At 54.2% G+C, this 27,623-nt stretch overlaps 1 protein-coding gene and 1 long non-coding RNA gene across 2 annotated transcripts; both read right to left on the reverse strand.

The window, feature by feature from the left end:
• Positions 1-852: 852 nt before the first annotated feature.
• SSU72 (SSU72 homolog, RNA polymerase II CTD phosphatase) lies at positions 853-19,484 on the reverse strand. Its single transcript, XM_011231252.3, has 5 exons — positions 19,450-19,484; positions 17,714-17,881; positions 3,413-3,552; positions 2,837-2,955; positions 853-1,387 (listed from the first exon to the last, which is right to left on the reverse strand). Exons 1-5 carry the CDS (start codon positions 19,482-19,484, stop codon positions 1,286-1,288), a joined length of 564 nt encoding a protein of 187 aa, XP_011229554.3. The 3' UTR covers positions 853-1,285.
• LOC117804335 lies at positions 3,559-17,707 on the reverse strand. Its single transcript, XR_004628667.1, has 3 exons — positions 16,258-17,707; positions 12,195-15,611; positions 3,559-11,838 (listed from the first exon to the last, which is right to left on the reverse strand). It is a non-coding gene; the product is annotated as an uncharacterized LOC117804335 (long non-coding RNA).
• Positions 19,485-27,623: the final 8,139 nt, after the last annotated feature.

Below are 27,623 nucleotides of genomic sequence, written 5' to 3' on the forward strand. Positions count from 1 at the left end.
CCCGGCCGCCCGCCCCGCCCCGCGCCGCCACCAGGACCCCTCCCCGGGGGCCGCAGGGCGGGATCTCGTCCCCATCTGGCCCGGCCCGGCCCTGGTCGCCTGCCTAGCGCCCCTGGACCCCGGGGCCACGTCCCGACCTCACCGGGCGGTCCTGAAGAGGGCCCTGGGGTTCCTCCCCGGACCCTCCTCCTGGGCCTCGGGGCCGCCGGCGCATTGGTTGGCACCCGGCTTCCGGCAAGTACCTGCCTTTAGCAGAGGGCCCTGTAGGGCCCCTGGGGCACTGCCAGGGAGGTCACTCCAGAGCCATGGCCACATGGCCCAGTGAAGACCAAAGGATGCCCCGCAGTGGGGTTAAGGCCAGCCTCAGCCCCATCTTCCCTCAGGGGTCAGCACCAGGCACCAGGACTGGGCAGCCTGGAAACCCAGGCCAGAGGCCATAGCTCTCCGCAGGCTGCCCCCACGATCCTGGGATCAGGGGAGAGTCCCTGAGCCAAGCTGTCATCCACAGCCCCAGGACAACACTGCCTTGCACAGGGAGTCCCTGACACTTCCCCGTGGGGACCTGAGGTTTTCCACAAACTGTGGGTCAGGAGGGATCGTGGGGAAGTCAGACTACTTGGGGGACAACTGATCTCAGCTCCAGGAGAAGGGCTCCACTCTTCCAGCAGTCCCTGTGGGCAGCAGGACCTCAGGATCCTACTGGGAAGCTGGGCTGCCCAGAGGCCCGGGTGTCCCCAGCTCTCAACCTCAGAAGCAGTCTGAGTGCAGGGTCCTGCCCAGGGGTCCCTCCAGAGGGACTTGTGCCAGGGCGGCAGGAGCAGGCCAGGGGGAAACTCAGGACAGAGCACAGAGGACCAGCAACATCGATTTATTGGACAGCTGCAGGCTCTTTCCTAGCAAGATAAAGCCCATTGCTTCATTTAGGTTATTTGTACATTCCAGCAAGTTTGGGGGTATAGAGGAAGGAACCACAATGAAAGCCACAAATGCATGGGGAAATGTACTATAAACCGTTGTTTGCTCTTTTTGGGTAAAGAAAAACCACCTTCATAACCAACATCCCACTCGTAAGTAAAAGTGGGAGAGAAAAAACGTGATAGTTTTGAATCTGGCATGTGTGTGTCTTTCCATTTCCTACACACAGTTTATTGGGTACCACTGCCGTCGGCCGGCAGAATACCTCAAAGTAAAAACCAATATCAGGGAGGAAAAAGTATTAACAAAAGGAAGCTCAAAAAGACGGCTTCAGGAGGGGGGTGGCGCGCCGGGCGCCAGGCCCGGTGGGTCAGTAGAAGCAGACCGTGTGCAGGAAGGCTCTGCCGCTCTTCTCCTCGAACTCCTGCAGCAGCTCATCAATCTCGTTCTCCATGTCCTCCGTGTGCTGAATCTGGGGAGAGCAGACAGGCCGTCCTGAGCCCCGGCCCCACCCCCACCCCCAGCAGGCCCGTCCTGGGGTCCTGTGCCGGGCAGACTCCTTCCCACCCGCCCGGGGCCTGAGGACAGAGGGCTGGGGGCGGCCCCAGGCCTCCCGCTGCCGGAGCCCAGCAGGGAAGGGAGGCACAGGGCACCTGCAGCTGGACCTGCCCTCGGATGCCGCCAGTACGTGGACTATGGAACCTCGCGGCCCCCCTGCTCCCACCCTGCGAAGGCGCAGTCGCTCGCTGGAAGTTGCCCAGTGAGGAAGCCGGCCCATGCTCCACAGCACTGCGGAACCACGCCTGCGGCCTCCACCCACTAGCTGCCACTAGTGTGACCGCCAAGCTGTGAGACCCACAAATGTGTGCAGGTGTGGCCAGATGTCCCCTGGTGAACCACTGCCTTGAAGGAGTAGGTGCGGCCAGTGGCCAACTCAAGGCTGATTCAGGGCCGGTCCGGGCTGGACCATGGCTGAGGCTGTTCATTGGCCTAAGTCTTAGCCAGTAAGCACTGCCCCTCTGAAGTGAAGAGCAGCCCCTCTACAACTCGTTTCTCGTCAGGGTGACCCAAATGGAAGTCACATGTGCAACTTCTGGGACATGTGTTCCTCTTCAGCCCTTTCTCTTGCCAGAACGTGGGCACAACTGCTGGAGCTTCAGCAGCCATGCTGGGCCATGAGGCATCTTGTGAACAGAAGATGTGCTGGGTGCAACAAGAGAGCAGAACCTGGGCCCCTCCCAAAGCAAACCAGTCCAGGCCTGCCGGTGTCTGGACTTCTTGGTTAAGCCACTTGATTCCCTCATTTTTCTGTCACTCAGAGCCAGCTGACTTAAATGCAGATCTCACAGGCGGAACATAGGACAGGGCACATGGGTCTCTCCTTGGGTAGGTCCTCCTAAGAGGAAATGTTTTGCTCTGAACATAGCCACATAGTGGCTGCAAAGCCCCTATGGTTTTCCACACAAGGGAGGATGCCCAGGGCCATCTGGGGAACACCAAGGCTGCAGAAGAGGACATGACAGCATCCGCAGAGCTCTGGGGCCCCCCGGGCTCTGCCAAACCTGATTGGGGTTTCGGCAGAAGCTCTCGTGGGCCCACGGCCAGACACTGAGAAAAGCACTGTGCTTCCATCAACCGAACAAAAAGCACAGAGGCAAGTTCTTAAGTCAAAGCCTCGCGGTTAGTGAGCAAACCTGTGGGCGCCTCTGCACTGACCTGGGTTTCAGCATCTGAAAATTACCCAACGTGAACACGAACTGAATCGCGTGACAGCCCCTTTCCTCATAAAAGCTTTGTGTCAGGGGGAGATGGTTCTGGTCATGTCCCTCCGCAGAGACTGCTCCCAGAGACCTCCAGTCAGGCACTCCTGGATCCTTGGGCCAGAGCAGGCATGGGGCAGGAGCAGGGGCAGGACACTCACACACTGGCACAGCTCACAGATGAGGAATGCCCCCAGGGTGGCCTCTTCGTGGTTGTCCTGGATGTCCACATTGATCACGTGCACCGGCTGGCAGGTCTCCTGCTCTCTGGAATTCAGATCTAATGGGAACAGGACGACACGGTGGTCACAGGCCACAGACCCAGGCACCTGCTCTTCCTGCCTCTGGCCCTGGGTGGTGAACCAGGCCCGAGCATTTCCCAGCACGGCATGACTCGAGGAAACCTGGTGATCACCGACCTCCACGCGCCCGCCACCTGGTCTCATTCACGAACAGCCAGGCTGTCCTGGGGCAGCGCATCCGACAGCATATTCCTCACGAAGGACCAGCCTGGTTCCTTCGTGCCACACATGCTCTTCACGCGCCCCAAGGACCTTCCCGCCTGCACCTCGTGCTCAGTCCGCACGGACGGCTTCGTGCGGGTGAGCACGGCCGGCTGAAGGCCGCGATCTCCCACCCCCACCTCGCTCTGCACGTCCTGCCCGGGGCGGCCACTGAGGCGGTGACGGGCAAGCGGCAGCCCAGGCTCGTGGGGCACACTTGGTCTGCAGACTTACCTTCCACCACCTGGTCATACACTCTCTCTTCACAGGTGAGAATCAGGTCGAACAGGTCTCTGCAGTTCTGGAACCTTTCGGGCCGAGGCTTGATCCTCTTATTTCTGTCCAGCATGTGTAAGATGCCATTCTGCGTGTAGCTAAGCGCCGGAGTCAAGGAACAAACCTAGGAGGCCCCCGCCCCCCGCCCAGCTCAGCACCTCGAGTGCGCACCAGCAGAGCTGCCGGCCCCTCCCCAGCGGCTGTGTTGAAGGGATGGAGGGGTGAGGCAGTTCCGGGGAGTGGGCCGTGCCCGCCCCCTGGGTCCTGCCGAAGACAAGCCGGCGGAGGCGGCGCGCGCCTCAAGCCCCGCAGACTGGCCCTGCCCAGCATCTATACACGGTCACCTCAGCCAGCAGCCTTCAGACCAACCCCTTTCCAGAAAGCAGAGCGTGGTGTCTGCAACCTTCGCTCGCCTTCCCTCACCCGCTGCTTTGACACATCCCGCAGCAACTTGGTGACCACTCGCACTGAGCACGAGCTCTTCAGCAAAGACAAAGCCAGCGCCCCCAAGTCTGGCTCAGTGACAGCACTACCGAAACACCTAGGAACCAGCGAGAAAGGCAACTTCAACAGCAAGAATGGGGCACTGAGGGGGGAAGCCCCAGGTTAACTGAAAAGAGCGAGTGAGGGTGCTCCAGGGCCTGCAGGGGACACACAGGCCCCGCGGCAGAAGCGTGCGGCCTACCCCCACCCAACCCCAGGGGCCCGGTCTTCACTCAGGCTCCAGGGATAGGGTCTACCACCCTCAAGAGACAGGGACAAAGGCCCTAAAGACACGGCCCATGGTCCTCAAAGGTCTTTCCAGAAAGCTGGGGATAAGCATCTCGTTAATTCTATTTAAGAGACACAGACTAGCTGACTGACGGTTTCTGAGTGATACATCTCCTGCCTTTCCAGATAGCGAAGAGAGCGTCTAGAATGTACTCTAGTGGTCTGTGGAAGAGTTCTAAGTTGAAAAAACACGTGACCATTAGCCGGGACGTGCTTTTGAGTCTGGCATTTTTCAGCTGAGCGTCCCACTCGCTGCGTGCGTTCCCAGGGCTGGGCCTGCTGTCGGCCCGCCACCCCCCTGCTCCACCCGCCCAGGGCGTCTGTGCAGCCACACGCAAGCCGTGCAGCCCTCGGTCCTTCACGCACTTGGCATCAAAGTCCAGCGCGAAGAAATGGCTTAGGGCAGGCCCCGTGTCGGTGCAGGGAGGTCAGGACAGCCCGTGGACCTGCTGCCCGCACTCCCACCGGCAGGATGAAGATTGCGGAGCTCTGGCGTGTCCTCAGAGACAGACCTGCCACCCAGGGGGATGCAGCTCCCATGCAGGCTGTGGCTCCCAGGGGCCGCCCTTGGCCACCAGGCGCTCTTCCGCACTGCTCCTAGGGCCTTGCAAAACTGTCCCTCCTTTACTTAAGCCTCAGTGATTTATGAAGAGCAACAAATGAAAGTAGGATTCATGTCATGGAGGAAAAAATGCCTAGTGCGGGGATCAAACCCTAACCCTCATTAGCAGATGAGGAAAGCAGACGTAGACGCCCTTTTGGACTACCTTCTGGCCAACAGCTGCGACGCAAGGCCCGGGCTGGGCCAGGTGCGAAGGGTGCAAGCTAAGAGCCCTTCAAGATGAATCCACAAACCCACCCACCGCTCCAAGTCACAGGGACCCAGGGCCCCCTGGAAACCACGCGAGGACAGGGACAGAATGTGAAGGTCAGCAGAGGGCAGTGAGATGCCCCACCACACAGGCCTGGACCAGCCAGCAGCCTGGCCGCCTGTGTTTAGTGAAGGGCCAGCCAACCCCCGAAGGCAGGACGGGGCCGCCAGGGACAGCACAGCAGCAGACAGTCTCACCGGCAGGCCGCAGCCTCCCGAGAAAGGAGTGCCCTTGAGCGGGCTGGGAACCCGGGTTCCTAGAGGGGTGGGGGCAGAGATGTGGCATGGGGGCGCCCACTCCACTCAGCACCCCGTCCGAAAGTACCCTGGGTTCGGTGGGGGGGGGCTCCTGGTGAAGCTTCAACCTCCAAGGGAACCCCAAGATGCTTCCAGAAGCTGAGGAGATGGGGATGAAGCCACAGTGACGCACTCTGGCTCCTGCGGCACGACGCGGACGTGAGTGAGGCCCCCCGCCCCCGCCCCGCTGGGCAGCACGGTCTGAGGGCGAGGAGCCACCATGCCCTCCCAGCTCCCGCTTGTGCTGTCCGCTCCTAGCCCCCGGCCTTCAGAAGGCACGCGTCTTCAAAGCTCTCACCTGCGACAGGTGACGGCAGCACGCGAGTCCGTCCGTCCGCCCGACCCCCCCCCACAGCTGCGAGGCCAGCACAGATCAGGGGGCACCTGGAGGGTGGGAGGGCCTAGGGAGGGACCTGGTGCTGTGTGTCACACCACAGGAGGCACAAGAAAGGATCACCCTGAAGCACTCTGGGGTCTTCACCATCAGACGACAGCTCAGACCCTGCCAGTACAGCGCGCGCTTTAAGAATGTTGGGGAAACATCAGTGCGTAGGCCCAATGAAACCCAAGGGCAAACACGTAGGATGCAGGATGGGAGAGACCATCCCGAGAGAGAGAGATGGGAAAGGAGCAAAGACACCAAGCAGGCACAATGGATCTGTCTTCTCTGCAAAGCTGAAATGCAAACAGCAGAGGTGGACAGAGGCCTGAGGGTCTGGGAGCACCTCGAAGAGCTGCCCTTTCGGGACTCTGGGCACCTGTCCTTCTGCAGAGCTGCTGTAATCCTGGGAGCTGAGGCACACAAGTCTAGTTCTGCTTCAGGGCAACTTTCCAGACACCAGGTTTAACTTCAACCACAACGCTCTCCTCAGTGCGAGACACAGAGGCTGAGCTAGACGTGTTCACCTCTGGAGAGAGGACGAGACACACTGACTTCAACAGTGCCTCCTGTGGACACGGACGCTGGGGCCCCAGGGGAAGCACAGCATGCTGTCCCAGGAGGGATGGAGGGAGCCGGGGCTGGCACAGAGCAAGGCCTCTGCCCGTGGAGCCCACCTGCAGAACCCTGACTCCAAGTGGAGATGTTTCCACGAAGGAAGATGGAGGGAAGGTAGAGATGTCAGCTCAAGGCAAACGAGGGAGATGAGCAGATGGGCCGTTTCCAGAGCAAGGGAAAGGTGCCGACAGAAATCCACGTGACGGAGCAGACGCGCACTCTCCAAGGTCACGGGTTCACCAGTGGAGCCCCCACACCCCACACCCTCACTCAGCCGCGACGAGGCAGGGATCTGCTGCGGACACCCACCCCACCCCTGCCCCTCTGGGCCTCTGCCAGTCCCGGCGGGACAGAGGCTCTTGCCAAGGACGGGCGAGCACAGCTCAAGCCTCGCTTCCTCACATATGTCACCAGCCGAACACAGGACAGACCCGGGTGAGACAGGCTCAGAACACTGAGGACAGAAGCAGGGTCCCTGAGGGGAAGCAACTCCAGCGGGGGAGGGGCAGGGGAGGCGAGGGGATGGGTGAGGTGGCACCTGGGCACGATGGGGCTTTGGCACCAAGCAGCCTCACAGCTCCCAGGGATGGGGGCAGGAGCCCAGGGGCCACCACCCTACAGGCCCTAAGTGTTCCCTCTCAGCAACCAGGGGAAGCCAGAAGCCTCACCTTGGGGCAGGAGCCCTGGGCCCCCTTATACCCACCACAGCGTTAACACGCTCCCGGCGGCTGGGTCAGGCCCTGGTCGGAGCAAACGCTGCTCATGCTTCCCTCAGAGGACGCCTATTTCAGAGACGCTGGGCGAACAGCCCCGAGGACACACCGGTGGGGTATCAACACCTGCTGTCCCCAAACGCGGCCATGCCTAATTCCACTTCCGGGCCTCGGATGTGAACCCAAAACCCCAAGAGTGGGCCACACCTAGAGAACCTGTTCATCTGTTTGAACCCTGTAATCTAGTCTTCCGATTTTAGGCTTGATCAAATGGCAACATAAGACACAGAACAAGAATTCTTATGGGGTGACCCAAGTCCCCTCTGGGGAAGGAAGATCCTCAAAGGCAGCTCAGCTCAGAAATGCCCAAGCGCCAGTCACCCGCCCTGCAGGCTGGGCCACCGGGGCCAGTCCAGACACAGCTGTGGGGGTGGGCAAAGCTGAGGAAGACCACCGCTGCCCTGCTGAACCCAGGTCCACGGTCCTGAGATGGGACAGCCAGCCGCGCCCCAGGAAAGGACTGGAGCTTCTGAAAGGCCTCCAAAGGCTTGAGGACAGAACACAGCATCAAGGTCAGCAGGGCCGTACTCCCAGGAAGCCCAGGGCAATCTGCCAACCCCAAACCCACCAAGAGGGACAACTCCCTGGCCCAGGAAATTAGAAGCCCTAGTCAGAAGCCTTCCTTTCTCTCTTCTCTGCTGGCCTCAAGAATCCACTGGGACCCCTTCCTGCCCCCGGGGCTTCCCTCTGGTGAGAAGGGGGGCAGGCGTCCAGGAAGCCCCCTCCATGCAGCTGGAGCCTCTGAGACACCTGCCCCCTACAGGCACCTACTGGAAGGGCAGCCCCTCAACAGGGAACTGGGGCTCCCAACCCCATCTCAGGAACAACTTGAGTATTTATCAGGATTCTGTAGCGGCGACTTGCCTTCACTTCAGATCTGCACCAACGGGGCTGTGAATGGGGAGGGCCTGCAGCCCAGCAAGCTCTAGCATTCAGTGAACCCCCGGCCCACACAGCGAGGCCAGGACCGTCTGCTCAGGGTCACACACCCCGGGCCAGACACTGTGCACCCCCCGACCCGTGTCATCAAGAATCTGTTAGAACAAAACCTCCAGGGTCTCACTGAGGGCCTCTTTAAAAACACAATCCCAAGAACCAACCACTGGAGGAAGCAGGACAGGCACATGCCTGCCTCCACGCGGACCTTCCAGGATCATTTCATGTTAGTCAAATGGCCATGTCCCCAGACAGAACAGTGATGAACACACTGGATCCTGCAGACACACGAGTGACCCCAGGGAACCGCTGTGTTGGGCACTCGGCACCTCCCAGAGAACACAGCCCGAGTCCGCCAGGAAATGTCAGCAGCACCGTTTTTAGCAACAAGTGTTACTTATGTGAAGAAATAAAGAGCATGAGGAAAACAGCCCTCTGGGACAGCACATTCAGAGCGTGGGGACCAGAGGCCTCTGTGGCCACCAACGTGCAACCCCGCTGTGCGAATGCTCTACGTGGGGATACAGGCCTGGGAGGCGAGGCCCACGGGAAGCAGGGCCAATAGCAGGCACACTGGAACAGAGGCGCCCACGACCGTGCACAGAATCACACACTAGTGGCAAAGTCGCTTTTGTGGGGCTAAAATCAGCAGAGAACGTGTTGGAAAGACATTTGCATTTGCAATCACGTTGTGTGCGTGTGCCAGCAGCAGCACCACCAGCCTCGGCTCCCAGGGCGTGCAAGCCCAAGTGGCAGCATCGCTCAGAGAGGCAGCAGACAGACACCTGCGCGGCGCTCGCCCCACACCTGGGCCGCCGCAGCTCCCAGCCTCAGGGGGGCAGCTCCCACCATCTGATTGATCCCATTTGGGGTGGGCGCATAAAGAGGCGGCCTGATCTGCCTAACCTGGCACTCTGCAAGCCGTGCTGCTTGGAAGATGCTTCTGGGCGGTGCCTGGCACCCCGCAAGGACAGACCGCCCCATACGTGGCATGGCAGCTTCTGCTCCCCTCCCCTCCCCTCCGATGGATCTGAGCAAAGCATGAGGGGACTCTGGAGGGGAGGGTTAGGCCGTCCCATTTCTTCAAAGGAAACAAGCCCCTCTGAATGGGGTTTAAAAGTACTGGCCAGACAATTCTTCGATCCTGGGGCCGACAGCTGGAGGTGGGGGCAGTGAGATCAAAGTTCAGGACCTTGCCTGAGGCTCGTCCGGCTTCGGCGAGAGGGAGGGTCTCACTCCTGGGTTATTGTGAACAGATGACAAGGGTCCATCATACTGCCCTGCCCAGCAAGACTAAGTTTTAGCACATTGTAGCAGACTTTCGGCCGCTTGCCAAATAGGGTAAAACACTGCACTCATTTAAATTAGTGAGAATGTTCACAAAACACTTCTTAAAATAACTTGCCTGGATAAGTAAGATTACAGTGGGAAAAATATTTTTAATTTTTGTGTGTGTTTTTGAAGTCGGCTATATGCCCAACGTGGGGCTTGAAGTCTCGACCCCGAGATCAAGAGTCACGCGCTCCGTTGACTGAGCCGGCCGGGCTCCCCCCTCAGTCTGTTTCAAGACACACACACCTACTCCCACTGTTTAATTTTATAAAAATTTTAACCTCAAAACAAAAAGCTGAGCATGAAGATAATTTTAGTGAACACGAACTTCCTTTTTGAAACTCTTTTTAAGAAAAAGTTTAAAAATTATGAACTAGTCTGCAACACCATGTCTTTTCTATACAAATGGTTCAAGACTGGACAAACCCGGGCCTCCTGTGGAGAGGAGAGCTGAGCCCGGCAGCAGGGGTGGACGCCGGGTCGCCTGTGCTGGACGTCACCACGGCAGCGGGCAGCGCTCTGGCACCGGAGGGCACTGACTGTGGTCTGCGGCTCCCCAACGCCTGGCATCACTGCAACAGGCACGAGGAAAAATAAAACAACCCCTCTTCCTCACTGAAATTCTAGTGACTCAGTGATTTAAAGAAAAACAGTTCTCTTACCACAAAATGTAAGACTCTTACAAAAGAAAAAAAAAAAGTAAGCCAAAAGCAGGAACAGGACACAATAACTAGACAAAGCCCAGGGTGGTCACTGAGCTGAAACCGTCCCTGCCTGACCCCACCAAGGCCCCCCGACCCCAGCTCAGCTTCAACACTGTCCAAACAACACATACTGCACGACAAACCTGTCTGCCTCAGAAGGGGGATGAGGAGCCCATCCAAGCGGCCAATGGTCACTGTGAACCAACCCACCCACCCCCAACAGGACTCCTCATGGGGACCAGCGCTAGCAGCCGGAGCCTCTTAAGGGAAGACCGAGCAGGGAGAGCGGCCGTGGCCAAGGCGGAGCAGACAGCTTTGCACCATTAGCAGAAAACCAAGCTGTGCAGAGGCCACTGGAGAGAGAAGGGCGTCACTGAGCGTCTCCCACTAACTGGGATGCACTCAGAACTGCGTGAAACATGGCCCAGCAGGGGCTTTTCCTTCTGAAGACCTCGAAATCTTACTCTTGGGTGTAATGGTGATGCCTGGTGTGCCCTGAGTGGGGCTGGGACAGAGACGGCTGCCGTCCAGGAAGAGGCCCTTCATCCAGAGGCAGAACATGTGGCTCAGACCTGCTCTGGGGCCAGGGCAGGAGCCAGGCCTGCCCTGAAGAAGGAGCTGCCAACAGTTCTTTCCCACTCTTCATGACCTGTGTCCCCAAGGCACTCTGACGAAGCTCCTCGTCTCAGATCCCACCCCCACGGGGGCCCCTCCTGGCGACACAGCACGGGCAGGATGATGCCCTGATGTGGTGTCTACACTCCGTGCCCCCAAATGCCGTAGTCCATACCAAGGTGGACGCGGCTGGAGCAGCGTCCCCACTCAGCATGCCCTCAGTGGGCGCTCCGCCCCCAAGGCTGGTGGGAAAGCTGTGCCTGTTGCTTGTAAGGACCGCTGGGACTCAGACCCACCCCTCCCGCTCAGCCTGGCACCTTCCTGGAGCCCTCCTGCTCAACCCACCCCTCACGCCCTGCATGTCTTCCTGGTCAAGGCCTGGGCAGACTCCCCGGCCCTGGAAAGCGGATGCATTCCCACATGCCCACCACACCCACCCCCATCAGAGCTCATGGCAGCTCACCTGATTTCCACCACCCGGTGCCGGCTACGTCCCACAGACCACGCCAACTCCGAGTTTAGATTCAGGGGAGAAAAGCCAAAGGACAGCACACATGTGAATCACTAAGAAGCACGCCAAGTGCTACCAAACAGAGAGCAAAGAGGGAAGGCCCAAGTAAAGGAGGACACGCGGGAACCCGGGCCACCCCTAACCTTTACGGATACAGGACACACACCCCCAGCCCGTGTTTTCAGGGCAAAGCACTAAAGAGTATGTAAACAAGAGATTTCTTATGGCTGCTCTTAAGCCAGCAAGCTGTAAGGCTGGAGCGGTGCACGGTGGCCTCACCACAGCCCACAGGGTCCTGTCTCCCTCCACAGGCAGCACTCCTGTCCCCCTGCCTCCCCGTCCTAAGGGAAAGAAGACAGCTGGAGAGGCGGAGCCCAGTGCTTCAGGGCGCAGGTGGGCTCAGGCGTCCTGGGGCTGCTGCAGGTCTTCAACAGAGGACAAACACAGCCCACCAGCCGTCAGAGGGAGGACCGGTCCACGGGGGGCGGGTGGGAGCTTGACAGAGCCCTTAGCACACTCCGGGAGACTGAGAAAGGCAAACAGCAAACAGCTTGGAGCCTGGGATCTTCTGCAAGGCCTGTGGGGACAGATGGAACCCTAGAACCACACTCTGAGAACCGCTACATGAAAAGCTTTTGAGCTAAGACTTCTTATATCAATAAATAAATTCATTTTGGAAATCAAAGAGGTTTCTGCAAAGCACGTAGGCTGCACAAACGAGAATTTGAAATGGGAAATTTCAAAGTCAGGTCCGGAGCCACTGGCACCCAAGCTAACTGCTGCCCCACTGCGCGGCTCGGGGGGCAGGCGTCCTGACTGGTCTACAATGTCCTCTCCCCACCACCTGTGAGGTTACTGGCAACGTGAAACCACCGGTGTGATCCACTTCACGCAACCCACTTTCAACACGCCTGGCATCAGCATCTCACCTACCATGGGCTGGGAAGACCACGTCTGTTCCTGGCCCTGGGCGAGCTCTCGAAGCCGTGGGCGAGGTGAGCGTGGCTGTTACGCCCAGATGCACAGGTGACCCCTGGCAGCTACCCCAGCCAGCCGACCATCTCTGTTCAACGTCCGGCATCTCCCCAGATGCGACACGACGGCGGCTCGTCTGCCTCCTCTGGAGTATCTTAAGGCCAGGGTCTATATTTTAAGCACGAGTGCTTTCCTAAGACCTGAAAGCTTAAATATCAGCAAAACTAGATCAGAGTTTCTCTAGAAATCAGTGTTGAACTTAGGAACACACTCATTTGTTAAATTGATAAACACTGTTCTCAAAAACTACTTAAAAACGTAGCTGCCAACCGGCGTGAAATGAGATGAGGTCCGACACAGCAGAAGCGAAGAGAGCGCCCGAGCGCCTCCAGCATGGTGAGCCCGTCGGGGGCAGGTAAGAGAGTACGGGCTTGGGCTGCAGGAACCGTTCCCACAACAGGACCAGCAGCCTGGCAGCCACCCCGACCCCACCGAGCACAGCAGGAGAAGGAACACTAAGCTTGAAGCAAGGGCCCAGGGAGACCCGAACGATAGGAAAAGGCTAGTGGCCCTACAGCTGAACAGGGCCTCAGACCCAGGACAGAGGTCGGGAGGCTGTGGAGATCTACAATCTTAGAAATCATTTTTATTTTCAGATTTTACCCCAACACAAGAAAAAGTGCACCAGGAAGAACCAGGTATACATACAGCCAACCCTTGACCAACACCGGGGTGAGGCGTGCCCCCTGCAGGCGAAAATCCAAGGATGACTGACTCTCCAGAAACTTGAGCGCCCACTGCTGACCAGAAACCTTGCGGGTAACACCCCCAGTGCACTAAGACAGCTCCTACACATCACATGCTGTGTTCTTAGGGCTGTACTGGGCCACAGAACCGAGCAGCAGTGGCCCCTGCAGGTCACACCCAGGTTGCTCGGGGTCACCAGCACACGTACAGTAGCTCGAGGCCTAAGGACTGTGCAGCCAGAGGATGCAAATGAGCATGTGGTTTAAAAGAAGCTAAACCCCAAAGGTGAGTACAAAAGATGGAGAAAAATTAGAAAAATATGCTGGATACAGGCTCACTCCTAACTGCAAAGTCAGGATCCCGGAAAGTGTTAGTTCTCCGCGGTTTCCAATCAGCATTTAAGGAGCAAACTGGTCTCTCGTATTAAAAATGCCACTATTACTTAAACATATAGTTACTTGCTTTTTAAGACAAGTGATCTTAAGTGATTTTGTAGTTCACAAAGCAATGATCTAGTGGAAGGTCTGAAATGGGCTCCCTATCACACCTCATGGAGACACCGCGGCCCTCCCCTTGGAGACCCCCCCACGGGGCCCAGTGATCCTGGGCATGAGGTCCCAGCCGGGCCGTTCGTGCATGGAGAAGGAGCAATGTTCTCGTTTCAGCGAGGGTCCTCCAGGCAGGCTGAGGGCTCGGCTGCAGACTGTGCTCCCTCAGCGAGGGGGGCCCAGGGCAGCTCCAGCCTGGTACACGGCCCCCGCAGGGAAAAGGAGAAAAACTCCCGACGTCTACTGTGGGAGCTGCGCTGAAGCCCACAGGGCGAAACACCAAGTTTAAGGCTGCTCTGTATTCAAAATAACTCCAAGGCAAAGGAAGAAAAAAGGTTAAGAGGAAAAAAATTACATTTAAAAACAGACAGCTTGCTCCTCGCCACAACACGGGTGAGCCTCAAAAACACGCTGGGGGAGCCCGCTCCGGAAGACACCACGCGTTGCAGGGCTCCGTGTGTAGGAAACGGGTGCGAGAGGCAAACTCAGAGACAGAAGGTAGACCAGGGTTGCAGGGGGCAGGGGGTTTTCAGGCGGGGTGGGGAACGGAGTGACGGGCACGGAAGTGGGCTTGTGATGGAATGAACTCTGGGTGTTGTATACAACTGACGATTCACTGCTCTACCCCTGAAACTAAGGATACACTATGTTAATTAAGTGAACTTCAATAAAATAGGATTAAAACAGTGCTCAAATCTGCCGTGGCGGCAGCTGCACAGCCCTGTAAGACACGCTGGGGCCCACGGATTGCACTTCATCTGCTACGGGGACCCTCTCCCAACACTGCTCTTCTGTGTAAAACAGAGGGTGTCCCTCGCCAGAGGGAAAGCGGATGTCTCCGGCTGTCCGCAGGGTAACCCTGGATTCCCCGTACTACAGGTAGATAACCCTCACAGGAACTGGTAACCAGCCCAGTCTAGCTTCACCAGTTAGTTTACGGTTAGTTTAACAAGGTTTCTATCCCAACTCATGTCCCTGGCCCCCTCGATCTCCCTCAACCCGAGGTCCCCCCCTGCTCACAGACAGAAAACCACAAGGAAAGCCACCTACAAATAGCCAAATAGTTTCAGAGATAAGGTGCTTTCATGCTAAAAGGACCACTGGCCAAAACTTACTGAGAGCTTAAGAACGTCAGGGCCCCACACTCAGCCTCAAGAGCGCCGTGCACGCACACACGGGGGAGCCTGCCCCCCGCCCCCACGCCACTCCGCCTCACCTCCCAACTTAACTAACCATGTGCCACTTTCCTTCTGGGACATCATGCTCGCCCTTGAAAATTTGCACGTTCACGGAGTGTCGTGTTTTATCAGTGGTTCACGTCCTAAACCCATCGCTTCCCCGGAGGCCCCGGTATCCAGGTTGCAGACCTGGCTTCCAGCGCTTCTCTGCTTCTTGGACCAAATGCCAACTCGGAAGCAACTGAATCGCCAGCCCCCCCGCCCCCCCTGCAGCCATCGCTAGTCAGGTATTCCCCTCCCATGTCCTCAGGATACCTCCCAAGCCAGGTGTCGGAACCCCAACACACAGCTGACCCTCCTCCGCCCCCCTTCCCTCTGTTCCCCTCGTACGTGAAGGACCCGTGCCCCCGTCCCCAGAGTCCTGCCAGTGTGCACTGACCCCCCCCGAGCAGATGCCCCATCTTTACTGGTCCAGGGCTGTACTCGGCACCCTTCCTAGAAGACAGAAACCCCACCCAAGTGAAGTCAATAAACCGACAAAAGTGTCTCCCTCCCAGAGCCTCGTGAGGGGCAATCAAAAGGGGAGGTCCGTGAAGGTGACCTTCCTACACAAGGTCTCAGGAGGCAAATACTGCTGGTGACAGTGGAACAGCCATGTCCCCCAAACCACCACACCTTCCCCACAATGCAGCAAAGGCACACGTGTGTGGCCGTCTCCTGGACTGGATGCTCCGTGGGAGAGCGTGCATCTGCACGAAGTCAGCCCACAGGGGGGATTCTGAGTTCTGAGCGGCTGGGCTCTGCGCCTCCATTCAGAACTGCTAAGACTTGCACGTCAACCCTCCTCCTCCAAGTCCCTCTTGTTCCAGTCTTTTTAAAACACGCTTAAGGGCTGCCCACTCCTAGAAACAGAAAGATCACAGTCAGCTCCAATGTCAGAAGGCCTCATTTGTAACAATTAAGGGAGTATGAACGAGCACGTTATTATCTGTTTGCGTTCGTTTCTCTCGCTGAGTAGAAAAGTTTAAAAACGAATGGTGCTAGGGGCGCCTGGGTGGCGCAGTCGTTAAGCGTCTGCCTTCGGCTCAGGGCGTGATCCCGGCGTTATGGGATCGAGCCACATCAGGCTCTTCCACTATGAGCCTGCTTCTTCCTCTCCCACTCCCCCTGCTTATGTTCCCTCTCTCGCTGGCTGTCTCTATCTCTGTCGCAAAAATAAAAAAAAAAAAAAAAGAAAGAAAAAGAAAAGTTTAAAAACGAATGGTGCTAGGGGCGCCTCGGTGGCGCAGTCGTTAAGCGTCTGCCTTCGGCTCAGGGCGTGATCCCAGCGTTCTGGGATCGAGCCTCATATCAGGCTCCTCTGCTATGAGCCTGCTTCTCCCTCTCCCACTCCCCCTGCTTGTGTTCCCTCTCTCGCTGGCTGTCTCTCTGTCAAATAAATAAATAAAATCTTTAAAAAAAAAAAAAAAAAGAATGGTGCTAGCTGAAGAATCTTCAAAAACAGATCCTGTCTCGAGATAAGCTTAACGACACATGGAGAGTTCATACCAAGTTAGAAAAACCCGGAGTGAGGGTCACAGGTTTCTCCAGGATAACGGGGCTCGTGGTCAACACTTCTCTGCAAGGCTAAAGAGCGGCTGTCAACACAAAGGAGAACTTCAGGGAGAGCAGCCTTTCTGAGATGCTGCCTCTAGGGGAGCCTTCCCTCTCGGCCCAAGGACGTGAGCAGCGCCTGGCACTGCGACACAGAGACCAGGGTCTTCTCCCCAGTGCAGGCTCTGCGGCTTCTGAGAAAGGGGGACACCCAGGACTTCCCAGGAGGACCTCGGGTCTGCTGCACCGTGAGTCCTGGACTCCCACCTCGCACACAGCTCCACACACCCTGAAACGGCACTTCTGACTCAATGCCCCGACAGCTAATGTAGGTGAGGGAGGAGAGCAAAGGGGACAGATGGAGTAACTATCAGGGTCCAGTTTTACACTTTGCTAGAATGAGCTTTGGGGCCATACTCCCCACTAAGTAATCTACAGATTTACAGAAAACATTGGTAGTTTATTAGAAATCGCAAGAGAACCAACACGAAGACAGAGTTTTCTCTCTGGGTGTTTCTATTTCTTTCACTTGGCGTATGTTTGGACTCTATCCTGAGAACTAGAAATCCCTCACTGTAACAAGGAAGACCCAGAAGTTCTAAAGCAGCACGGGTGGTCATGAAGTGTCCTGGGCAAAGGCCAGGCAATGATCTTAACCACTGTGGAGCCTGAGGTCATGTTCATAAACATCTATTTAAAAAATACCTTTCCTGGGGCACCGGGGTGGATGGTCAGTTAAGCATCCGACTCTCGGTCTGAGCTTGGGTCGGTATCTCAGGTTGTGAGACTGAGCCCCACACTGGACTCCACGCCCAGCACAGAGTCTGCTTGGGATTCCCTCGCCTTCTCCCCCTGCCCGTCCCGCTTGTGCGTGCACTCTCTCTCTCTAAAAATGATTAATAAAAAAAAAAATACCTTTCTTCACATGAGTCTTAAGTAGAGATCCAGTCTGTTTTGCCTCTTCCTGAAATGAAGTAAAGTTCTCTCAATTACGTGCTTCTAACATGCTTCCTCTGGTAGCACACGTGGCAGAGATGTGTGAGACAGCCTGCCTACGGGGGCCTCAGCGCACACGGCGCTCACGTGTGCGCGCACACACACCTACCTGTGGAGGGAGGGGTGGGCAGCCCTGCAGCCCGCTCTGTGGTTTCCTCACCTACGCTGCCTTGTTTGGTGCTGCATTGGAGCCCGCCCTCAACTCTGTCAACACGGGCTCCGTGTCTGCATCTGCACGCCCCGCACGGCCACCTCCGCGTCACGTGTGCCGTGACTCAGCACACCATGCAGAGGCAGCCGCTAGGTACCTGCGTCACAGACACCCCTCCACTGGAGGTCAGAGTGACGCACGTCAGGTGACACCTGCCAGAGACAAGCACGTGGGGGGTTCTAAAAGGGCGACCCACTGGGATACAGTTCTTTGTCCTTCCTAAGGAGATCATTGTACATCTGATCATATGTAGTTTTGAAATCATAAACATTTGGCTTGTCCGGTGCTGGTCCTGGGAGCTTCACGTGAGTTCCTGTTCCAAAGGACCGGACACTGAATCCCCGTTTGCTGAAAGACACAGAAGGAGAGAAAAAAAATCACAGTTGGATTGAGACACAAAATTCTAAAACCAAGGATTAGGTGATGGAAAATAGACATAACGAGTAACTGTTAATACTATAGACATGTTTTTAAATTCTTAACTTTAAGCATTTTATTCACAATTTTTAAAAAAATCCTATAGCATACTGGAGCGTCTGGGTGACTCAGTTGAGCGTCTGACTCTTGGTTTCAGCTCAGGTCATGATCTTGGGGTCCTGGGATCCAGCCTGCGACGGGCTCTGCGCTCAGCAGGGAGTCTGCTTGAGATTCTCTCTCCCTCTGCCCTCCCCCACTCACGTGCACGCATGCTCTCCAATCAATCAATGAATCTTTTTAAAAAATCCTGTAGCGTATTACCCAACAATGGGACGAAACCAATCGAGACAGAAGACAAAGGGTTTGCTAACGCAGTTACAAGATGGTGTGTGAGTACCACAGCTGTTCACCGCATCCCTCTAGAACTTCTCCGACCCTCAGAGGCCCCACAGACACGCAGAGTTAGGGAAGATTTCCTCTGGAACATACCTGACCACTGCCCTGACCTCTGTAGAGGGTTCAAGTTCACAGGACCCCTGTGACTCCTACAAAGAACTCCCGCAGACCTGACAGCACGTGCCACCACAGGGAACGTCATGTGTCCAGTCCCTGTGGCCTGTGAGCCAGGGCTTGCTGGGACCCAGAACCGAGAGCCCAGGAGCGTCAGGCCCACAGGGGCATCTCCTCAGCCTCTCACATCATCACGTCCGCCACGAGGGTCAAGAACAAACAGCTCCCAAGCGGGGCAGACACTTGTAACCTGGAGTCCAAGGGAAGGGAAGAGACCAAGTGTGTCTCCTGACAAACCAGGGGGGCGTGCATGAAGCGCAGCCCGTGAGTGACAACTTGCACCGTAAGAAATGTCCTCTGAAAACAAACCTCACAGACTTAAGGGCCCATGGTGCTGTGTCACCACCGATAACCTCTCTCAGGGTGGCCTCAGTCACGTGCAAAAGTTAGTCTGGCACAGAACCTGCAAGCTTCCAAACTCACAGTCAGTAAAACTTTTAAGTGTTAAAAGTGTCTGAAAACAAACAAACAAAAAAAACCAAACCCAGCCCTCTCGCCCCAGCTCTCTCTCTGTAAACCAAGGAGCTTCCGCATGCGAAGGACGGCAGGACTCGAGGCAGGACTCGCAGAGAACACGTGTATTTCCACGGGCGCCTCCCTCCTTCTCACATGCCTGCCTGGCTCTGAAATCCCTGGTGAGAACAGTCTCAAGCTTCTCGAGGTTTTACTGCAATTCATACTTGACTGTGTCTGGAGATATTTTTTGGTTTCACAACGGAGAGGTGCTCCTGGCATCTAGAGGCCAGGGAGGTGGCTAAACCTACAATGAACAGGACAGTCTTCCATCCCAGAATGTCAGCAGTGCTGAGGCAGAGAACACCCTGACATAGAAAATGAAATGAAGAAACCCCACAGAGAAGCAAACTATGACCATGAAAGTCACAGGGAAGGAAACAGTTTAATCTCACTCACTGTAAGAGAAATGTATCTTAGGACGGCCAACGTCTGCTTACAGGTTAGCGCTCTCCCACGGCCTTGTCAGCGCCATGCGGTAAGGACGTGGTCCCTCCCGCTCACTGCTGTGTGCCTAGCACTCACAGCAGCACACAGCAGAAATAATACATATCTGGCAAATGAGTAATGATTCTACAAGGGAGGAAAACCTCACTCAGTGCTGCTGGACACGACTTGCGAGCCTCTGGAGAAGGTGTCAACACCGAGCAAGTGAAAACTGCTGTCCCCTCCAACACAGACACTTCCCTCTGGAAGTCCATCCCATGGGATACATGCAGCTACACCTGCCAACTGTCCCACAGGGCACTCACTGCAGCCCCGACTGTAACCACAGATGACAAGAACCAACCTGTGCGGCCCTCCACCCAGCAGGGTCCTGCGGCCAATGTGGAAAAGGTGCGGGGTGCCCCGTACAAAACTCTCCTGCAGTTATTCACAGGAAAAGCGGGGTGCGGACACGCCCAGCTCTCGCGGCACAGGGGCCTGGGAGGGGCTGTGACCTGGAGGGAGAGAGGCCTCCACACCGGGCACCTACTCAAAGTATGAAGTCAGCACATACTGAAACAGTAATTTTAAAAGAGCCCCGTTGCCAAGGTTCGTTTAAACACCTCGCCTGGGCCCTCTGAGGCTGGTAAGAGCTGCGCCCCGTGCCCGTGTCCCTAGAAGTCCGAAAACGTCACTCGTGACAAAGAAGACAGTGTACAGCAGACTTCTGATGAGCAAACCAAGGCCCACTATACCTGAGCTGTTAAACCTCAAGACACCAACATTTCTGACACTTGACCACAATGCACCCTGTGCTGTGAGCAGAGGGTGATGGGGCCCAGCCACAGGGCACAGCCACACAGCACACCGCAACTCGCATCACCCGAGAAGATGCACACAGACCATCTTCACTCCAAATCCGAACCTATTTCCTCACCGATGATGTACGCTAAAAGAACTACTGCGCCAAAGCACCAACAAGCCCGTGACGAAGGTCATCTCAACAGCCGAGGAGGGAAACAAGCTGTTGTCCAGCCACCCGCTACCTGCGAGAGGTCAGTGGGGCACTTGCTTCTGCGCAGGTCCCATCCTCCTAAGACAGTCCCTGAGGAGCAGGTCGTGGCCATGAGAGCCACAGGGAACACAGTGATAAGCCAAAACCTGTCACCACTCTCTAAAAAGTGCCCGAAACAAGCAGCTTGCTTTTTAAGCTCCAAGCCATTCCCCCGAAGCGTCCTGAAGCCACTCTCCTACTGGCTGGCACCCTGCCCTGCTCCAGCAGCTTATCGGCTGTTGAAATGTGAAAACCGTACATCATTGAGCAGAAAAAGGGAATTACTCCTGAGACCAACCCTGGGTTCTGCAGCATAACCCTCCTTGAATCCTTGAAGCCTGCCAACCCTCAAGTCTCCTCTGAGTTTCCTGTGTGACATGGAAAAGCAGGGTGCCCAGAACCAGCGCAAGTATCCTGGACGCTGGTAAGCCAACTCCACTGACCACTTCACCGTGTCCAGGGACAGGTTTACTTCGAGGGCGCTGGGCTGTTCACGCAAGCAATACCCGTATGTCAAGGGCACCGCCTCTCTAGCTGGCAGGGGAGAGGGATGTGCGCTATGAAAACACACGAGCCCACAGAAATAAGACCCCCAAGGACAGGACTAAAGCTTCAAAAATTAAAAACCACCACCACTTCCACTGGTGGCAGGTTTACCATTCCATTTTGATTCAATGTTTCCTGGAGCTCACTATGTGCTGGGGATACAACGGTGATCAAAACAGACCCAACTCTCTCTCCTTCGACAGCTGGGGGGGGGGGCACGACAAAGTAGGTAAAACATCGGGTACACAGGACAGTGAGAGGACAGTGATGAAGAAAGCCACAGGGCAGGAGCAGAGGGGGATCATGGGGGAGTGGGAAATAGAAGACAGGACACCTCAGAGCGTTTCACAGCACACACCTCATGATGCAGAGACCCTGGACAAGGCTCCAAGGGTGTTTCAGGCTGGGGGTACGGCAGACAGGCCACCTGAAAGCTACCCACAGAGTTCCCGGGAGGCTCCAGATGAAGAGACCCTGGTGCAGGGACTCACATCCCCATCCTGCTGGGGCGGCCCGAGCCTGAACCGCCTGGACGATGCCACCTGGCCGGCCCACGTAGCTCCTCCACACATCTTCTGTCACGGAAGGGTTTGAGGCTTGCATCAGGCGTCCAAAGGGAAGACTCTCCACTTCAGTCTGTCCATATCCGCAAAAGTAGATCGTCCCAAAGATCAGCTAGCCCAACATCCCACCCGGCTGATCCTTCACAAGGCTTTCGAGGGGCTGACTGCTGGGTCTCCAAAGGGACAGGCAGGACTCTGAATGAAAGGAGCTGCCCCACCCCCATTAGAAACGGTCTAAGGGCCTGTCCGCACCGCCCTCCCCAACTCTCCGCAATGGCAGTCAAGTGTATTTAAAAATAAAACGAAGTGCACTTTGTTCTTCCCTCGACAGAATGTTCCCAAGTGGCAAAAAGGCTAATTAGCAACAGAAGCGCTGTGTCTTCGGAGCTGATGCAACTGACAGAGCAGCCCATCTTGGGCTGTGACAACACCGCGGTGTGACAACCACCCTACATAAAGATGCTATAAAAACAGTCCTGACAACCAAGAGGCTTTGTCTCAAGGGCCAACTGTTTTGTACATTTAACTAAGCTTCCAGACAAGTGTTTATCAAACGTCTTCACAAGTACCAAAAAATCTACCATAAAGAACCTAACACAGAAAACGTCAAATTTTGGGAAAGAGAATTGTTTCCATTGTTATCCCAATGGCTAACAGTAAAATGACGATGTTCAAATGAACACCAAAAAGGATCATATGAGCAAACAACCAAATTCACAGTATGGGTTATGTTACATTTTCTGTTTTCCATACTCTGATTATTCATCCAATTTCAAGCATTTCTTTGGCCAAGACTGAAATCCTAGACCCACTGCCAACCTTCGGAAAGCACACCCTGACTCTAAGTAGGGCACGATGCACTCCCAATCCCAGGTCACCCTCCCTATAGGCACATCACTCACTGCTAATTGGCCCAATGTCTAGCTATGTGATGACCTCATATTTACAGAACAGAAATCACCGGCTCACAAGCCACCAAACTTGAAGGCCTGCCTGCAATGTCACTGTGGCACAGCCAGAAGACTGCAAGATGAACTCTTCTGAAATGTGAGCGCTCCAGTAAAACTTATGTCATCACCTGCTAAATGTGGGCTGTAAACACGTTTCAGTAAGTATTTTCTAGGGTTTACACCTTATTCTTTTTTTTTTTTTTAAGATTTTACTTATTTATTTGACAGAAAGAGACAGCCAGAGAGAGAGGGAACACAAGCAGAGGGAATGGGAGAGGAAGAAGCAGGCCCCCAGCAGAGGAGCCTGATGTAGGGCTTGATCCCAAGACCCCGGGATCACGCCCTGAGCCAAAGGCAGACGCTTAACGACTGAGCCACCCAGGCGCCCCTACACCTTATTCTTATCCTCCCACAAGGTCAACAATAAAACTGAGGGGTGCCTGGGTAGCGCAGTCGTTAAGCGTCTGCCTTCGGCTCAGGGCGTGATCCCGGCGTTCCGGGATCGAGTCCCACATCAGGCTCCTCCGCTGGGAGCCTGCTTCTTCCTCTCCCACTCCCCCTGCTTGTGTTCCCTCTCTCGCTGGCTGTCTCTATCTCTGTCAAATAAATAAAAATAAAATCTTTAAAAAAAAACCCACAAAACAAAAAAACTGAGCAGCTAGGCTTGAGATCATTGTGCCACGCTTGTGACAAGTGTGTCTTCATGGTTAGCCCCCGACCAGCACCCCTGCCTCGATGTCCCTCCCTCCACAGCTGCTCTTCCTCAACCTCAGCTTGTCGGCCACCTTCCTCTGCTGGTTGCTGCTAGGTCAGCCTGTCCGGTGTCCCCCCTCCACCCAGCGCCAGCAGAGCAGGTCCTCAAGATGCGGTACTTAGGACGGTCCAGAGACAAATACCACCAATGTGCCACTTTCTGACTCCAACACTAACTGGCCCCAAGCAAGGATGTGTTACTAACAGGTGTGAAACTGCTGAACTATCTTCCCTGCTCTGGGCTCCACCTGTTCTCACCTGTAAAAGACTGGAGATGCAGGAAAGAAATGTCTGAGCTGTTGGAACGGTTACCCTGCTTGGTCTACCCAGCTTTGAATCCATGTCTGCACAAGAGCTGACCTTCCTCCGACCACCCTCCTCACTTTAGTTCTGCCTCCTGAAGATAAAAAACAATGCAGTCCCTTAAAACCTACGAAGGCAAATGTGTTCCTCTGCAGGCACCTCTCCTGCATTCTCTGCCATTCTTAGAGTCATGATTTCTAATCCTTTCACCTTCCTAAACAGTTCCCAGTTTACTTTCTTCAAGGGTACCCAGAACCAAAACATCAAACGATGCAGGCAGAGAGGCTGCAGGGCATACGCAGACTATCCCTCCCTGGTAAAGGACAAGAGACTTCTGGAAATGGGTCCAAGACCAGTAAGTTTAGCACCATGACTGGGCATGCTCCTACGGCACAAAGGCAGGCAGCCCAAGGCTCGGTCCCATCCGGCGGAGGATGTCCAATTTTGCCCCAATCCCAGTGTGGGAGCTCTACATGCTCTGGTCATGATTTGACAGCTCTACCCCAAACTGGAGAACCATGGGACCTTAGCTGATTCTGTTGCCCTCCCCTCACCCTGGACCCTTCTTCAGTCCATGCTTTTTCCATCTGGAGTCTCAGTTCTGTTACTCATCATAACCAGAGCCCCCAATGTCCAATTCCTACTGTCACTCAGGAGCAAGGGCTTCCTGTTCTGGGTATTGTCTCCTCACCCGTGTTAAATGTGGACAGCCTAAGGATTGCAAAGATGAAATCATATGGCAATTAGAAAGCACCTGGCAGAGAGCAGCTCAAGAGACTGACTCTCAGCCTGGTTTCCTCGTTTCAGCCTCTCTGCTCATGTTCCTCAGATCATACTGCCTTAAGACTGAAAACAGACTTGAGAACTCAGTTCAGCAATATGTAAAGTCTGTCTTAAAATTTGTTTTGAACGGCTACAATGAGAGAACTTCCAAAAATCAACATGCCCTTAACATCTAGATCATTCCGAACAAAAAAATAAATTAATTGGCTCCAAAGGGAAATCTCGATCTACAGCATACAAAGATCAGAAGCCTCTGTGGAAATACTCCTAAAAACGTAAAGAGCTCCCGGGACTGGTATTTGAAACAATTTAGTCTCAAAAGATCAAAAATGATCACCCCAGAGAACATTATGGCTAAAAATGACAACATTGATTACCATTTGTTTTTGACTTGCCAGAAAATAGTCAAAGCTGATTTTCAATACGGCGAATATAAAATAAAATGGGATTTCACTAATAAAATTACCCCCGTGCGGGTCCAATTAACTGCATTCCTTTTAATATTTATTTCAGAAGTTTTCCTGTGTTTCACAAACATCCTCTGTAAGGTCCTGACGTTCATAAGGTCTCAGGTGGTAACAAAACCACCATATCAAGTTCTTAAAGATGCTTTTAAATGCTGAAAATAATCCAAATAGAGATGAAGCCATAAATAATTGTCAAAAGTGAAAATGACTTGAGAAATTTTTCCATCTCAATAGCTATTTCAAAAACAAAGGAGAGTGAGATTCTCTTTTGCCCTAGCAGTATGGAAAAAATGAAAATAATGCCCAGAGGGGTGCCTGGGTGGCTCACGCTGATCTGCCTTTGCCTTCGACTCATGTCATGATCTCGGGGTCCTGGGATAGAGCCCCACATCCGGCTCCCTCTCAGCGGGGAGTCTGCTTCTCACTTTCCCTCTGTGCTTGCTCCCTGTCTCTCTAAAATAAATAAATAAAATCTTAAAAAAAAAGAAAGAAAAGAAAAGAAAGCCAAGCCAAGCCCAGCCCAGACTGAGAAAACAGGAATTCTATACACAGCTACTTTTCTGGAAGGCAGTCTGGCAAAATATATGAAAATGTACAATATGCCTACCTTTTGACTCAGCAATTCTACCCCTAGGAATTCATCCAAGAAAATAATCAGAAAACTGTAAAGATATTTATATGGCACAAGGATGTTGACATTTTAAGAGTGAAAGATAAGAAAAGGCCAAAATGTCTACTAATCTGGGGTTGGCCACAAAATTAATTGCTGCACAGAATTCCCCTGAATTACTGTGTCCTGATTTTGTAATCACTGCCATTACTCAATATGAATAAATGTATTCAAATTCATTACATCAAAATAAAAACCGAAGTCTAGCATTATGTCAAGAGGAATTACAACAGTGTACTCTCTCCCTTCAGTGTGCACAAAGGACACCCAGAAGGTGCCACAAGGACCCTGTGAGGGACTGTCGGCGCCTCTGTCTTCAACGTACTCTGTTTACAGAGAGATCTTTTTATAAGCAAACGCTATTTTCTAACAAAGGAAAACACCCCCCAAATACACGCATTTCGGCCTTTCAAGATTCATGTCTCAATTAACATCACATTCACTATGTCCATAATACAGGTTACCCTAAACTTAACCTTCTTTTGCCTGCATTCTGAGTCTTTCTGAAGTAAATCTGACACACAGTAAACTGGGTACAAGCACACCGAAGCATTTCGACTCGGCGACTGTTTGAGGGGGTTCTTCTGCACCCTCGTTTCCACAGGAGACCCAAGGCTGTGTCAGCTACCAATGATTTCAACGACACAAGGACATGTCATCTCGCAGTGACCTCTCAGGGCAAGTTTCGGAACTGGTGTCATTACAAAGCTACCACAGAAAACTAAAACATTTCCCTTTTGCTAGATTTCATCTCAACCTTGTTATGAAGATAATAAGAGCTTAAACCAAAGATCACCAGCCAAAACCAGCAGACTGAGGCGGTCTCCAGATCACCTGCTCTGAGGACATGAAACTTCGTTTTTCTTGAGTAGCTTTCCAGGAGTGTTAGCTTTACATTCTTTTCCTTAAATCCACCGACTTTAAATGACTGTAAACTTAATACTAGCACATTTCTAGTTTGAAAACAAGTTTGCAATTTTAAAGGTTTTCGTTTAAAAACAACCTTCACGTTGAATTGTTAGGGTCAAAGCAGCCCATTCTAATAAAAAATGACATTAAGCGAATACTGTGGGCAGTGCGGGATAGGTTAGGAAAAATTAAACTCCAATTAGCAGATCCTGGAACCCTGACACTTCCACCTTCATCAAAAATAAAAAAGGAGAGAAGGTGAAGGAAATTCTAAGTTTTCCAGGTTACTGAGGAGACTTAAAGTTGGGCTGTGGTAACTAAGAAGAGCCGGCACTGCTGTCCTTTATGCTGCGCGGAAACTTCAGGAAAAGACGTAGTTTCCAGTCTGTTTTCCTATCAAAGTTGACGTGTTACCAACTTTAACTGCAATGCAAGTTGTCAATTTCACATTTTGTGAAGTGACTTTGAACGAAAAAGCTTACCCAGCGGAAATGAACTTTTATTAAACACCTACAACGCCAGGGTCACGAAAGAGAAGTCAGTACTGACATACAAACTAAAAGCGCAAAACGAATTCACGTGCACTCCAGAAATTAACGGCTGCGGGCTTTGGGGAGGGAGGGCATTTTTTTGCTCGAGACTCAACGTAGATAGGACCAAACACACAAATTCACGAAGTTAACAAAATAGGCCGTTTCCGTGTTTGGGGTTTTTGTTTTTGTTAAGACTTGCTTTATCTTGAGGTTATGTTGCGCAAGTTTTCCAGCAGACCTGATAAATGACCACACAGCCTGGAGACAGTCGTTGGACACGACCACCTCGCAGACCCTAAGCGGGTCTTGGCACTTACCACCCCACGAATGGAACTCCTACAGAAGGTCCGCTATTTTCAGATGTACAGATATGTCTGCGAAGTGGATGCAAAAGCACCAACCCCTCGGGTTTACCGGGAGCTCTGAGCTTTGCGCGACCGGGAACCTCAATTTTCCCGCGACGCTTAGGAACATGTTGGGAGGGGGAGCGCGGACGACTGAGCCCTACGGACTCCTCATTTCGCTCGGCCCCGGAACCAACGAGCCCGGCGCGGCCCATCCGGCGTCCTTCGGCGACCGCCTCGAACCGCCTGCCCGGCCGCCGGCGTCGGGCCTACGGGAGCGGGGACCGGGGCGGCCGCCCAGGACGAGCCGGGA

The sequence above is a fragment of the Ailuropoda melanoleuca genome, chromosome 11 (assembly GCF_002007445.2).
Source record: "Ailuropoda melanoleuca isolate Jingjing chromosome 11, ASM200744v2, whole genome shotgun sequence".
Classification (NCBI taxonomy): Eukaryota; Metazoa; Chordata; class Mammalia; order Carnivora; family Ursidae; genus Ailuropoda; species Ailuropoda melanoleuca.

Bases quoted from the DNA above. Each gene is read 5' to 3' on its own strand.
- SSU72 (XM_011231252.3), bottom strand. From the start codon at position 19,484: ATGGCGCTGACAAGGCCGTGGGAGAGCGCTAACCT. The intron at 2,956-3,412 runs GTAAGTCTGCAG...TGTTCCCATTAG, and splicing joins GTATGACCAGGTGGTGGAAG to ATCTGAATTCCAGAGAGCAG. The intron at 1,388-2,836 runs GTGAGTGTCCTG...TGCTCTCCCCAG, and splicing joins TCTGTGAGCTGTGCCAGTGT to ATTCAGCACACGGAGGACAT.